At 46.2% G+C, this 15,740-nt stretch overlaps 1 protein-coding gene across 2 annotated transcripts in view; it reads left to right on the top strand.

Annotated features, from left to right (window-relative positions):
• Positions 1-458: 458 nt before the first annotated feature.
• Positions 459-15,740, top strand: part of OXSR1 (oxidative stress responsive kinase 1) — a 93,303-nt gene continuing 78,021 nt past the window's right edge. For both annotated transcript variants that reach the window (XM_075728196.1, XM_075728197.1), the window contains exon 1: positions 459-528. In XM_075728196.1, coding sequence (XP_075584311.1) covers positions 459-528 — 70 coding nt within the window. The remainder of the gene's footprint in view (positions 529-15,740) is intronic.

A 15,740-nucleotide genomic window follows, 5' to 3' on the forward strand; every position in this document is an offset into this window, starting at 1 on the left:
TGTGGCATCCCCGCCCTTGCTTTTTTCTCTCCTAAGGACTCCCCTTCCGCTGTCCGCTCTCAGCGGCCCGCCGTACCGGCCCGTCCCCCGAGGGCGGTGACGGCAGCCGAGTAAACCGTGGCGGGCTGATGCGGCGGCGGCGGAGGGGCGCCACGCTCAAGATGGCGGCGGGCGGCTCCCCGCTGTGGCGGGCGGGGCGTGCGGGCGGCGGCGTGCGCGGGTGACGTCAGGGCGCTCTGGGCATGGGCAGGTGGAGGGAGCAGGCAAAGTTTGGCCGGCGGTAGCGGCGGCGGCGGCGGAGGCGGCAGCGGCGGGGCTGCGGGAGCCGCTGCCGGCAGGGGCTCGGCGGGGGTCGGGGCAGCCGGGCCGCGCAGGGCAGCGCCGGGCCTCTCCGCTCCCTCGCTCCTGCGTGGCGCTCCCCCTCGCGGCGCGGAGGGCGGGCGCGGCGCGGCGCGGCCATGGCCGAGGACCCCAGCGCGCTGCCCTGGTCCATCAACAAGGATGACTACGAGCTGCAGGAGGTCATCGGTGAGCGGCGGCGGGGCGGGACGGGGGCGCCTGGCCCCCGCCCGGCGTCTGTGCGCACCGCGGGGGTGCGGGGGGGGGGCCCTCGCTGAGGGGGGGGGGTGTCCTCAGCTGAGGGGAGTGGGGGTCTGTCCCCCTCAGCTGAGGGGGTCCTGTCACACGCCCCCCCCCCCCCCCCCCCCCGTGAAGGAGCCCGTGAGGGGGGGGTCTGCCCGCCCCGAGGGGAGGGGGGGGTCTGGGAGACCCCTTTCCTGAGGGGATGCGTGGTGTGGGGGTCTGCCCTCCCCTCGCCCCAAGGAGGGTGTCTGTGGGTACCCCCCCAAGGCCGTGGGGCTGTGCGTGTCCAGAGAGGGGCTGGGGGTCAACTTCTGCGGCCTCCGTGGGTGCGGGGGGGGGGGGGGGGGCTGCTCCCCCTGCTCACGCGTGTGCGGGACCCACGGAGGAGGGGCGTGGGTCTGCCCTGCCCCCAGCAGAGGCTTGGGGCAGTCATGGGGGGGCAGGGGGTTCACCCCCGCCTCTGCCTCCCTCTTCTGCTCGGGGCTCCGCGCGTGTCCCCTCATGGCCGGGGGAGCGGGGATGGAGCGGGACGGGGTCCACGCTGCGTGGGCTCCTCTGTCTGCCCGTCACCGCGCGAACTCGGATGCGCTGGGCGTGTAGGAGCAAACTGCACAGCTTATGGGGGCTCTCCCCTTTTGGGGCACCCCCATTCGTTTTGGGGGGATGACTCTCATAGCAGTTTCAGAGCCCCGCGTTGCTCCGGTCCACGCAGGCGATGGAGGTTTTGGTAGTGCCGCCAGACGAGCCTTTTACCCTGGGTTTTTGCTGCTGCTGCTGTGAATTTTCATTCATTGTCCTCACAGCTCAAGGCCCCAGCCCTCGCTCTCTCCATTAAATGATTTTTTTTTTTCTTTTTTTTTTTTTTTTTTCCCTCCCCCCCTCACTCCCTCTTGACTTTAAACCGCACAGTTACCAAAGGCCTCCCGCTGTACGGATTCATGGGCTGTCTCAACCATTTTGTTGGGGTGTGTGTTTGAGGGATATATTGCTCTAGGGCGAGTATGTGACACATCAGAGGTGGTGCCACAGGTGACTCTAAGGTCAGTGCCTCTCGCCTGCTCTCCGGAGGCACGAAATAAAGCAGGAGGCGGCAGGACAGGCTCCTGGCCAAAGGCTTTTAGGAAGGAGGTTAATTTTTAGAGTAATCTTTGTGGAGTGCTTTTATTTGAAGTTTATAAATGATGTAGCGCTATCGTGCCCAGGCCTTCCATCTCTGCCTCGTGGGGAGACTTGTTTTCTGTGAAAGAGGGTGGGAGAGTTTGCGAAAATGCTGTTTTAAGAGATTAAATTCTTGGCATTGTTTAAAAGTAGGAAGGAACTAAAGCTGGGGGGGGCGGGGGGGAAATCCTTCTGGAAATCCCTGTTGCTCTGTGGGATCAGGCTTTGTCCTCTTCCTTCGCTCAGTGGGAGCAGCAGTGCTTTAGGAAGGAGACAAACTCCCTGTAAAGAGGGAAGGCGTAATCTGATGGATCAACCCTTTAAACCTCCTTTGGAAAATGCGCCCTGGGGAGGATGATGTTCAGCCTCTTTGAGGAGCAGGAGATAAAGGTGCGGGGAGGAAGGGGGAGAACATGCCACCCATTTCCCGGGGAAAAGGAACTGCATCTGTGTGTGTGTAGAAAATGCTTTTTCTTTTTTTTTTTTTTTTTCCTCTTTTGGGAGCCTGCAAAGGGGTGCTCTGGTAGCACAAAGCAAGGATTTGAGCTTGAGTATCCAACGACAGGAGCAAACAGACAATTTGCCTCTTTGTAACTGGGGAGCAGAGTGGGATGGGAACAAAAGGGAATGTAAATGTATTTCTGCTCTTAGGAGTACTTGCTGCTGGAGTCGTGCATCCTACAGCCTCGAAGTATTAGGAGGAGCACAGAGGTGTGTCGTCATCTCACGTTAACTCTCAGAATGTGGGGAGAAATCAGGAAACAAGTGTTTAATTTCTTCCGTATCTTTTCCCTGTCCCTTTGTAAACTGAGTTTCTGGATATCACCTGCTCACTGAACGATTGTGTTGGCATTCTGGTGTGTGATGGAGTGTACATTGAAATGTGTATATTGCAAATATTGGTTTCTCTTTTCAACTTTCCCATCCCCTGCCTCCCCCCCCCGCCTCCCCTTCCAAACATCGGTGTGTCTGCCAGTGTCCTGGATGGAGATGATACAAGTTTCCTAGCACGTATATGATTTGTGGGACAAAATGTCACTGTGTTAACTGAGCTGGACTGCCTTGCCTCCTGCTTCATGTCTCCTGTAAACCTCAAGGTTTTTTTGTTTTTGGTTTGGGGGGGGGGGGGGGTTGTGGGGGTTTTTTTTGAGTGCTCTCTACTTCTGTTGAGCTGTAAAAGTCTTTTAGCAGGGAACAAAGAGATGTCCTGGTGTGGAGAGAGGTGAACCTTGCACCGGTGCTTTTACAGGGTTTAACTTGTTTCCTGATGAAAAATGTTGCTCTTTAAATTTAGAGTCCAGTACTCAGTACATTACCCACTCAGCTGTTTTTCCACATCAGAATAAAGGAAATCCATGTGTAGTCCGATTCCTTAATTTGTGCTGATTTTGCCTGAAAACAGCCATATGTGGCTTTCATTTGACATGGATGGCTCCATACTGTTTTGGTGCAGGAATTGAAAGAGCAAGTTTTGTACCTGCAAAGAGAACTTCTCCTGTAAAACCACCGTCCTGATTCTGGCTAATAGTTTAAAAAAAAAAAAAACCAGGAAAAAAAAAAGATTACTAAGCACTGGGGATGACTCATGCCATTATAAAGGTATGGATTAATGCCTGCGTTTATTACGCTTGATTAATGTTAGTAAGCGCTGAGTAGCCTCCTTAGGTTAAATACCTTCTGTTCCACTGAATCAAGGAACCTTGCTCAGGATCAGAACCTGACTTTCATTTCAAAAAAAGGATAAAATGGAGGTGGGGTAGAAGGAGCAATTTATAAAGCATTTCTATGAAATGTACCCCCAGGGTAGCGATAGTCTTTGCAGGTGAATACCTCCTCTGGAGACATCTAAATTTTCATCCAAGAAGAAAAATGTAGTCTGTGCTGGTGGTTGTGAAGGTGGTCTTCCAAGCGTGGATTGCATATAAATCACGGCAGTCTTTTTGAAGCCTGAGGAAAAAAAAATTCGACCTCATGCTGCTTGTGCTGATCAGATCCTCGCAAATGCAGGTTCCCTTGGATCTCACAATTCCTGTTGGAAATGGTGGTAGCAGTAGTGAAGTTGACTGGAACTGGGTCATTCTCATTTTGCTACTTTTTTGGAAAGATGAGAGCTGTGCTGGCTGTGGCTGTTTGATTTAGGAGCATCCTCTTTGCTGCGAACAGTCTGTGCCAGAAAGAGAAGATAAATTAGCGGTGGGAGTGCTCCCTTGCTCTCTTCCTGTGCCCTTTCTCCACTGACAGATTCCTTCGTAGCAATGAGGACAACGCAGGCTGCATGAACAGATGTGGCGGGAGTTTCTTCTCCCCTCAGAAACCAAGCTTAAATTGAAAACTGAAGTCACCATTTACTGAATGATTAGGTTTTTTAATGAGTGCAGTTCGTGTAGCTTTTGAGTTGGGCTTTGCCTGTGAACACATTGATCTTTTGGGGTTGAATATTTAGATTTCTAGCCACGCTTTTCCCAAGTGGTGCATGTGAGTGTATGTATGTCTGTGTGGGAGAAACTTTCTTTTGCAGGTATAGAGGAACTTAGAATTAAGATTTCCGCTTCCCCAAACTTTATCAAAATGTCTGTGGTCACCCATCTTGTGCTTGTGTAGTTATCTCCTGTACTGAAAAAACACTGCCATTGGAAAAGAGCAGCCTGTAAGTACTCGCCAAATATGATCGAAGTCTTTGGTTGTAAAAACCAGGCTGGAATGGGAGGCTCTTATCCAATGGTAACTTTTTAGGTTTCTTTTTTGAAGCGTGGTCTTGATTTTTACCTGTGAGTCTTATGTGCTAGCTGCAGCCAGTTTCATATGCCTGACTATTTAAAACCCATTCAAGAAAAATGTTACACTCTATAAAATATAACTGCTTGAGAACTAAATTGAGTGTTTAGACTTCAGTCTTGGTGCCATATGTTTTGTTTTAGCATTTCCTCATGGATTGCCACTCCTCCCCCCAGCCTAGCTAAACAAAATCGATTCCTACAGCGTATTCCCAGTATTCAGGCTGGTTAATTCAGTTGAAGACTTGCTTTGTGTGCTCATTTGTAAACTTTTTCCACTTAAAGTTCATAGAAAAGCCTTTTTGGTTTATATTATGTTAAAGCTTATATAAAATTATCTTTGGGCAAATGTAAATCTGTTTAAAAAAAAAAAAAACCAAACTGTTAGTGGTCAGTCATAGTACTTGGTCTGCTTGGGCACTGAAGTGTGTGATGCTCAGTACCGCGGTTTCTCAGCTGCTTGGGCATGGACAAATATATCTTGTGTATTCCTGAGTGAGGCTGAATAGCCAGGTTACTCCTGCATCCAGGCGACCCTTCCTTTGAATACTTGGCACATCTCCTTTCTGGTATCCTTTTGATACCATTGCTCTACTAGAATAGGGCTAAATTGAATTGATCTTCACCTCTTGGGAAGCGAAAGCAAAAGGTGTTTAGTTGTGCATGTGCCTTTGTTTAGTGTTTCTGTTGTTTGCTCTCTGATAGGAAGGAGGATAAAATGCACAAGGAAGCAGACTGAGGACATACAAAGCCAAGCGGTGGTGAAAGAGGCTGGCTGGGAAGAATACATCGTTGTTATTGAAGCAGTGTGGCTGCTTTTCCTGCTGATTTGAGGGGAGGGCAGAGAGGATTCCCGCTGCTTTCAGCTATTCTGGGGCATTAAAAGAAAGAAAAAAAAAAAAAAAAAAAACAACCAGTGTGGGGTGTTCTGTGTGGAAGTAGTCAACGCTATCCCGTGGTTGGTTTCTATGTGGTAGTTGCTTCCAGTACTGCTAGGTTCCTGGACTGATTAATGTTTTATCACTTTCATTTCTCAAGAATACCATTTAAATAGTTTAAATTTAACGCAAATATCTTAGCTAGTGCTGGGAAATTGGGATGTGCTGTGCTCCTGAGTACACCTGAGGGGTGTATACGCTGGCTGACAAATGCATGCCTGGGAGGTTTGTTCCTTCTGCAACTGATGAAATCTTGGAGAGAATCAACTCTTCCCCAGAACATTTGTCTATTTAAACTTGGCAGCATCTATTTTATTTCTGAGTGTTAGCAGCTTGCCCACCAAGTCAGTGTCTGGAGATGTAATCTTTTAATAAAAGTTGGAGCTGTTTAAAATGATGGGCAGTAACACTGGTTCTTACTGCTAATTGTGTTAGTGAATTCCGAAAAACTGCATTTTTGGTCAAATTTTCTTGGAAGATTTCCCCTAAAATGCATGATATCCATTGTAAATCTCTGTAGTAGTAAATTTAGCTGTGGACATACTAGTGGAGAGCTTGTAAACTTGGTGTTATTAAACTTTCGTAATAGGGAGAGACAGACTTGAGAGCTTTGTGGGTGTAGAAGAATAGCTGTTGGAGCAGTGGAATTTGGCATTGCAAAATCTTTGAAATATCAGGATCCTGGGACTTTCCAGATGAGTTCTGCCTATTACCCTGTGCTCCCTTTAGAATCAAACAGCTGAGATGCAGATACGAAGAACTTGGCTCTCAACGTTGCTGCAGTTTCCTGTGACTTCACCTAAGGGAGTTCAGCCTTGACATTGCTATAAAAACATCAAACTCCGTCTGTCTTTCTGGCAGTCATGCGGGAAAGTCTCGGAGGCAGGGTTACGTCCGTGAGTGACGGGCAGTCCAGGCTCTTCACCAGGTCATCGCTCCTGGTGTATGAGCAGAGATGTGGTACCTCTGATGTGCAAAATAATGCATATGCTAATGAAGGGAGCCAGATTAAGATCAAAGTCAAACTTGTCTGACTGAGTAAGACAAGATCACTGTAGCAAATAGTGTAAATACAGCTAAATGACAGTAGGGTTACAGGTACCTCACTAGGTCCATGATACCACTTCAGTATTTCTCATGTTCCTCTTGTGCACAAATACAAATGAAGAGACTCACCTTAGTGTGGGATTCTGTTAACCATAAGTTTGATCCCTTGGGTTGTCTGGGTGTGTTGTTCGCTTTGAAGCGCTGCTCATGCATGGGGTTCTCATGTTCATCATCACAGCCTGCATATTGCTTGTTTTTAACTAGATTATGTGGTCCTGTCACATAGTACAAGCAGGCTGGGATTTGTGGTGATCCAAGTGCAAAAAGGAAAAATACAGTATTTCTTTTCACCCCTGCTCAATAGTTACAATATCCAGCAACGTCTTTTTTCCAAGTCCTTTCTTTCACTACTCCCCAAGGTTCTTGAAGATCATTGTTTCCTGATGTGCGTCACTGCACGTAGAAGTTTTGCTTAACATGGATTTTTTTGCAATTAAGAGAAATTCCACCCTGGGGGGAAAAAAAAAATTGGTTATGTATCAATCGCCACCAAACCAGAGTGTAACACACCTTGTGAGGATTTCTTAGACCTCTTTGGTTCTGCACACTGGGAAGACTGCAGGGGACAGCTTTGAGTTTTAAAGGCTTCACCAATACCATCCATGAATGAAGTACAGAGTAAATCCACAGCACTGTTTCACTTTCTCGCTGAATCGTCAAATGAGCCGAATCTTTCCTCCACACATCCGTTAAAGTTTTATACAGCTTGTACTGTATGCTTGTGAAACAACACTCAAACTCTCATAACTCAGTCAAATTCAAATGCATTTTTTAGGGAATACAGAAAAGCTCTTCTGAATATGGTTTTAGTTTCTGGCCAAATTTCAATTTTTTGCCCCATCCGTTTTGTCTTGAGAGCTAGTGAGTTGGGGGCGGAGGAGAGAAAAATTCCTTGGTTTGTTTCATTTCACTTTTTCATGCTAAACTGACTTTATAGCATTCTTCCAAATGGATATTTCCTTCAGGCAGGAAATGAGCCTATGTAAATTCATCCTGGAGAGAAAAGGTATGAGCAGCTGTTAAAGAAGAATAGTGAGAGTTGAAATACTTCAGCAATCGTCTCTTACTGTAGTAAATTCTCCTTGGGTTTTGCCAAAATTTTACGGCTTTATAGTCATGAATGGTAATTTAAGCACAATCTTTACTCTTTTTACTGCTAGCACCTTGCTATTAATAAAGCTGTGTGGGAGGATGCTCTGTTTCCTTTTCATCCATCCACAGAACTGTTAATTAAGTCAAAACTGCAGAGTGAAATTTTGACCTTGGGTACCCCTCTGAGTCTTCTGAGCACGTGGCTTGTCCTGTGGTATCCTCTGCTAGCTTATTGTGTGGAAGAATTTAAGTTGCCTTTTGTCTTAGAGCAGAGTTAATTGAGAAATTTTGCAGTTTGTTAGCGGGGAGAATGTTTTCAAATAGGAAAATGTTCTAAAAAACTAGTTGTGAACGTGGAATTGTATTGACACGCTTGTGCTCGGGGCATGAGACTTGCATCTTGTCGCAATTCAACATATGTTTTGTAAAACTGAAATTTTTCTAAACATTGGATGAAAGCTCCGCAGTTACTGTTGGACGCGTTTTGCATTTTCATTTTTGATTTGGTCCAAGTTAGGCTCTTGCTTGTTTTTGGTCTTCAGGGGATCATTTTCTTGGGATCCAGGGTTCGTTCCAGCTCTCTGAAAAGGAAGCTTTGAAAACGGTGCAGAGAGTAGTGGAAGACGATAGCATTTGAAAAGTGAGAGAGCATGTTCATAGCTGTGGGATGAGAGCACTTAAAGAATATTTTTCTTCAGAAAATTAGCTGGCCGTGCTCAGAGCCGATACCTGTTGAGGTAAGCGGGGCAGCTGAAACAGCAGTTGGGCATTTCAGGTCATCTCCAGCTTCAGGCAGACAACACAATATTAGGTTATCTTGATGGCTTAAAAACGCATAAAGAAGGTGCTTCTTGTCACAGAGTAAACACCTTTCCTGTAAAATCTCCAGGGATGGATTTCATTATGTCAATTTTCAGAACACAGATGGAAAGCTACTGTCACTTATTTTGCTGAGACACAGAGCTAGAAAGGACACCCAGGGTCATGGAGTCCAGTTCCCTGCTATTGCTGATGCCAAATCATATAATCCCTATACCAAATTAATGAATGCTTGTGTTTGAAATGGCACATGGGGGAATTACAGGCACACGTTCTATTAAACACTCAAACCTCCGTGTGACCCTGTCACGGCTGTATGAAACAGCTGCTTAATGGATTCCCTATGACAGTGGGAAGGAACAATGCCTTCTCTTTTATAGCAAGCGTCTATAGCTCAGTGTTTTTCTTACGCTGCTTGCTTTGCATTCAGGCTGTATCTGCAAGGACACTTCCCAGCGAAGGCATGGCAGAGCTGCAGCTCGGCGTTCGTGCTGTCTCCAAACCTTAAACGCATTGACTACAAACATCTCTGATTTGTGATTCCTTAAGATCTGCCAGTGGAACTTGAGTCCTTTGAAAACTTGACCTGTTATATGTCCTCATCTGTAAGAACTTCACCTCCTGGGCCACTTGTTTGTGAACCTCTTTCTGCCTCTCACCTTGTGAGGTAGTGCACCAAGCAAGTGGAAAGCTGAGACCGTAAGTTCCATCCCTTTGCTGAAGTAAAAATTGTCATTGAGGATGCCAAGTGCTGTCTAATAAATAACTTGGTCTTAACAGCTAAGAAATGCCTTGGTATTGACTTCCAGCAAACTGTACTTCACTGGAAAAAGCATCTTGAGCATGAACTCTTTTCCTGTTGGACAACTCACCGATGCAAATCTTTATTTGAACAGCTGAGAGGCTGATGGACTAGCAGCCTGAGCACAGTTATTTGTCCAGATCCTAAAGCTCAGGATGGTTGCTAGTACTCTTGGTTAAAGAATGTAATTTTCAACCAGTGGGCTAATCTCGTGTTCTGAACGCGCTAATAGATGCAGAAAAGACTTATTAGATTAAGCTATTCCCTGAAAAGAAAGGATAATAGCCTTCAAGAGAGGACATACCAGATACTTAGAAGCTTATTTACCTAAAATAACCACTGTACTATCAAACATCTGCACTGTATGCAGACAGATTGTTCTGTTTAGTGGAATCCTGGCCAAATAAAATACCTTCTACAGTTGACAATTACAGTTGAGACAGAGTTCAGAGATAAAGGTTGGGAAGGAAGAAAGGAGAACACTAGCTTGGCTACTGTACCAGGGCTGTGTTTCGAGCCTTGGTAATACCTGATGACAGCCAGCACGATATTTACATTGCTGCATATACCATAAAGACAACTGACAGTGATTAAAAGGGAAGGATAAACCTTCTCCAGGAATATTGCTGTGTTTGGAAATGAGCTGTTTGCGCCTGCTTTCCATCGTGTAGAATTAACACCGCATAGCTGCGGTGCCCTTTAAATTAGCCAGAGATGCTGGCAGGAAATCAAATAAATATAATTGGTTTCAAACTGAAAATCTAATTTAGGCATGCTAATAGCATCTTAAGTAAATGTGGCAGGTCACGCAGGACTTGTGTAACTGGCCCTTGGAGCTTGCTGTAGTTACTGCTGTGGGGTGGATGGTCTCGAAGGCATTCCCCAAATTGCCTGGGCACCTTGTGCAACTGGTGGGTGTTTGTATTTTCTGGTGAGGTTCTGATCTATTCCCTGCAGACCGTCCCTGTGACAGTAGTGTTTCTGTCCTTTTCTTGAGGTGGGCTTTCGGTTAAATCATACCCGCTTAAAGGTATGATGGGAGTGGATGCTAGTTTGAACTCATTTGGTGTATCCTAGGGGCTGCAGGAGGTTGGGCATACGGTCACAGCAGCACCCTCTTGCCATATCTCTCTTTCATGCTTTGGTGTTTGCAGTGAAAAGGTTGGGGGGAATATTACATGGGCTGATACGTGCCCCTGTTAACTCTTCTCTCCACTGATGCATCTGTGACCAGTGGCTTTTTCTCATTTGTTGGTGGGGTGGGTTTTTTTGGTATGGTTTTTCTTTTTATCTCTTGTTCCAGTGTAGAGTCTGACACCTGGGCAGCTGCAGGTCTTCGCTGTGTTTGGCACAGCTTGGTGGTAGGGAGGCAGCTGAAAGCCCGGCTCAGCTGCATGCACCCTAAACTGGTGTCTGTAGGTGAAGCAGTTCATTGGTGAAATCAAACAGCAAAGTGCCCCGGTGACAATTTTGTCAGATATCTTGCTGACATGCTTTGCATGGCCAGCCCTATTCCTCGCCCTCCATTCCAGTCCTGGCCTGTACTGTATTGACAGGCTGATTGTTTTCTCTCCAAAGCTGTCACTTCTGTGCTCAGCCTCTAAGGATTCCCAACCTGAATGTTTGCTGAAGGTGGGAAAACAGATGACATTTTTCTGTGTTCAGGGCCTAAGAGATATCAAAAGAGTTTAGAGAGAACAATGCGGGGTGGGGTGGGGTGAAAATTTCCATAAGACTCCCCTTCCTTTCTGCAGAGACCTTGGCCTTTAGTTGTGCAGTTTACAGTAGCTAGATCTCTCCACAGCATAGAAATCAGAGACTCATTTATAATGTGGAGTTCGATGGGGCCATGGGGAGATGAACCCAGCCGCAGCTATTGCCCAGCTCACGGCTCTGAAAATGGTATCGGTCGTCTTACAAGTGACTGGATATGGGTTGGTATTCCTCCTTTTGAGTTTGAGAACTGAATTAAAGACCCAGGCAATAAGTCTGCAGCGTCAAGTGTTTCTGTATCGATGGACCGCTGGAGGGGAAGCATGCCTAAACAAGTGCTGGCAGCATTGTATGGTCTTTGCTGGATTATCACAGCTCTCCGAGGTACACGGAGCATTAGGAGTCCTGAGAAAGACATTGTCTTACATGGGCAGAAGCCTCTGAGCTCTGAACACAATGCATGGCTTTCAGTGGTACTGTCAACAGTGAGAGCTCTCATCAAGATGGTGAATAATTCACTGTCAGCAAGTTTATGTGCAGTTCAAATATTTTGGCTGTATTTGTAATTCAATAGCTGAGTTTCAGAAATCTGCTTCTTATTTTCTGAAGTTCTTTGAACATGCTGGATTAATGCCGGAATATTAGTTGTCTGTTGGATGCTGCAGGTACTAACACAAAATGATTGAGCAAAGATTCTCAGGCTTTGGGGATAATGTGTAATTGAGTCTTAACAACATAAATCCCTCATGTGTGAGTACCGTTTGAAATAAATGGCCTCGCAACTTGCACAGAATTGCAAACTACTTGAGCTCTGGCTATACTGGAATAAATGAGCAGAGGTCATTACAAAGAGATACACCTGCAATTTAAATGAAACAAACGTAGGATTTCACAAGTAATAACTGTGCTTTTTCCCATTCCTCCTTCCAATTCTTTCATTAAAAGGTCTAGACTGTAGTCATCAGATGTGCTGGTGCGAAATAGATGTAATTTGTATTTAAGTCTTAATTCTGTGCCTGGACATATTACCTCCCAGTTATTACCCTTTCTCAATGTGTTGTCCAGCACATGCCCTGTGTCTTAATGTACGTGTGGTCACCTTCGGCTTGAACCCAGCTAAGTGTTTGCAGCGCTTGGCTGTGCTCAAGGTGAGCCTGAAAGAGGAATGAATGTGCTGCATTCAGTGCTGTGAGTTATGCCGTATCAAAGGGCAGGGTGACATTTTGACATTGACCACATGGAAATGCAAAGTTTTAGAATAATTTGTTTAAAACAGGGTTGAGCTATTCTTTTTAAAGCCTTTTCTGTGGAAATATGAGGGTAGCTACTCTCTTGTAAATGTGAGGGTTCAGCTACTATGTCTGCCTGTAGGACTGCTGCACACGCATAGTGTAGGTGTCTTCATGTGTAGTCTGTACTTGCATATAGATGGAGGGATTGCTGGTTTTCCTCCACTCCCTCATATAGGCTTTAAAATTGGCTTTCTCACAATTGTTCAGTTAAATCTGCTTTCACTTTCTAGCTTTGCTTATGCTTCTTTATTATAATAGATGATTTATTTCTTCCCTGCATGGTATTAGCAAGTATTTCTTTCCCCTCCTCTCTACTCAATGTATATCAAATACTGCATGACTGGGGTTGAGAGAGGATGCACCAAGTTAAAGCTGGCCTCTTACTACATCTACCAGGGTTTAAATACGGTATTGCCATCTTGCGCTGCAGATGTGTCATCCGTCAGCTTGTGGAGAAATAAATGTAAAGCCCTCGTTCTTCTCTCTATGGGAAATACTATTCATAGTAAATCCCTATCAGGAATGAGTGGTGGAAAGGTGTCTGGGCATGAGCGTGGCTGCATTGGTGCAGCTCTGGGAGCTTGCTGGGGGTAGATGCATGTCTGCACTCCCCATGTTGCTGTGGGAGGGGAGCTCTGCTCACTCTTGTGGTTTTGTAGCTTTTTTGTCATCTTGGCCGTGAATTGCTCTGCTGCTGCTTTAGTTTCCTACAGGTTTTCCAACCAGGCACAGAACAAAACCGACTGAATTCTCCCTTACTGGTTTCTCTGCTTGCTCACAGTGTTTCTAACAGCAGTGTTCAGAGTCCGCTTGCTGTTTGGGTTCGCTCTGAGCAGTGCTAGAAGCACCCCAGTGACCTTCCTGCTGATTCAGGGCTGTAATTCCACTTCTAGCATCATTGACATTTGCAACACTTTTCCTGCAGCACTGGGCTCAGTAGATGACACTGTCCTGTGAAAGCTGTCTCCTCACTATGGGTGAGCAGATATTTTCATCCCTTCTGTGGCAGTACTAGGAATATGTCCGAGTCCCATTATGAATTCCCTTTGGCTTTATTGATGCTATTTGTAACTGTCAGTGTGGATTGCATCTTCCATTTCGAAGTAGGAATTTGACACGTAGTGGGGAGATGGCTTGAAGAACTGTAGCCATATTCAAGAGCCATTAACATTGCATTACTTCAGTCTTCCTGAATTGTGGAGCTTGTGCCAGGAAGACTTTTGACATCTAGTGGACTCTTCTTACCAAGTCCTGCTTGGGGAAAGGAGTACTCCCACCCCATACTGAGCTGGCTAGAAATTTAAGAGTAGGCTTTTTTGCTAGCTTGTTTTTAGAAGAGGCTCATTCTTTGTGAGAGGACTCCTCATAAGACACCTCAAATGAGGTGGAGAAAATAAAGGCATAACTTTGCCTTCATAGCAAACGGACCAAACAGTGCAAGACCAGTCTGAGTTTGCAATCTGGTGTTTAATTTCTGGTTTAATTAGATCTGTATCTGCCCTGTGCTCTGTAAGAACGCTTAAGAAATTCTATTCCCAATCTTGTAGCTTCTTGTTTTATTACTGTATTGTCCTTGGAGCGAGTAACCACAGAGCAGGGCTCCCTCAGCTCTTTGGCATGAGGCTGTCAAAGAGTTGAAGCATCCAGAGATGAAGGTTGCCATCCCCGTGCCTACAGTGGCAGGCATGAATACGGAGTCTGTGTTACAAAGCATTAAAGGTCTCCTGGGCTTTGGGTGTCCTGTCTGTGTGATCTGGAGTGAGGACCTTTAATGTCACACCCTTGACCAAGAGACCTTGGGGGCGTGTGTGTGTGATTGTGCGGCTGGATCTTCTTTGTTGTTATGGATGTGTAATCCCATAAAAAGACACAGAGTGAAGCAAACTGTCTACTTTTCTTGCTGCTTCTGCAGCTGATCACCACAGGTGATTTCTCTGGTTGGTGTAACCAGCAGAGTGTAAGACAAACCCTTTGAGAGATCGTGCCAGATCCCGCAGGACATGGTTCTGAATTGTTATCTTTTTTTTACCTGAAACTGGATACCTGGAGCCTGAAAGCCATTGCTTGGTCCAGAGCTGCCTTGCAGGGAAGTGTTTTGTGTGCATTGTTCATAAGAGGAAAACCCGGGGGCACAATTATAAACAGAGCCTGCGTCACAAGCGGCTTTCTGGCACTGCACTCCAGATAGTGGAGGATGGATTCCAGATCTCGCTTAAAAATAGAGAGCTTGTGTGTGTGCTGGGGAATGGTGAGAGGGCAGGGTTGTGCAGAGGTGTTCAGCTGAGCATGGTCTAATGCTGAAGGAGACTTGGGAAGGTGACTTACAGGGGCAGGCTGGGAGATCTGGATTTCTTCAGCCTTAGAGTGAGCTAAGGGGGGGATGCTGTTGCTGTCCTCAGCTGTCTGGTGGGAAGTTATAGAAGAGATGGAGCTGGACTCTACAGAGGTGCACAGTGAAAGGCCATAGCTGTGAGCAATGTTGGGAAAGCTGATTAGATGGTGAGGTGAAAAAAAGCTTTACCAAGTGGGTGGTCAAATCCAGGAACAGCCAAAAATGTTATAGAAACATCTGTTGTTAAAGATATTCAAAATTAGACTGGATTTGATGCTGAGGTACCTGATCTAACTTGGGATTCAGCCCTGCTTTCAGCAGGAGAGTGGACTAGCGGCTTCCAGAGGTTCCTTCCAACCTAAATTACTTGTAACATTCATCTGACCCTAGAAGAGCGTGTTTCCTCTGCGGAGGGGATTTCATACATTAAGATAAAGGCTGATGCTCCAAGACTCTTGTGGAAGACATCCCGTTGATTGGAGCAGCTGAGTTACCTTGAAGGGAAGTTTTCACATCCCAGGGTACCTGAAACTCAGTTTCTGGTAGTGGGAAGGATTTAAAGCTTGGGCAACACTGTTTTGTGAGCACTCTTTCCATGTAGCTGCTTTAAATTGCCATTGCACATGGTGGGGGGAATACTGTTCTAGAGCCAGGATTTGCTGTTTGTCTTGTGACCATTTGGCATGACTGTTCCCGTTGCTTAAGCAGATCTCTCTGCCAAAAGGACCTCTGGCTTGAATTGCATTTGCCTGGGAGGAGGCATCAGTGCAATTCATCCCAGTCTTACTGGGAGAGCTGCAATGTCCTTATGTGGCTGCAAAGACTCAGTTATCTTTGGAAACAAAGTGTATATGAACATGCTCTGTCCTCAGGTCAGTCCTCTGTCTTTCCGCTCCTCCAAATAGCCTTGAAATCATTGGTTTCCATCAACTTTAACAGAGATCTCAGAGGGGTTGTTTCTGGTTTGTTTTTGGTTTTTTTTAAAAAAGCAAGTTTCATGTAAGTTATGTGACAGCAAGTGACTGCAGAAGAGAAGGTGTCCACCTTGGAGGCTGGCAGTGGACTTCTGCAGGGAGTTTGAACTTAAAGAGTTCAGGCTGGAGCTGTGAAGCATGGATCCAGAGGACCAGA

Source organism: Pelecanus crispus, chromosome 2 (assembly GCF_030463565.1).
Source record: "Pelecanus crispus isolate bPelCri1 chromosome 2, bPelCri1.pri, whole genome shotgun sequence".
NCBI lineage: Eukaryota > Metazoa > Chordata > Aves > Pelecaniformes > Pelecanidae > Pelecanus > Pelecanus crispus.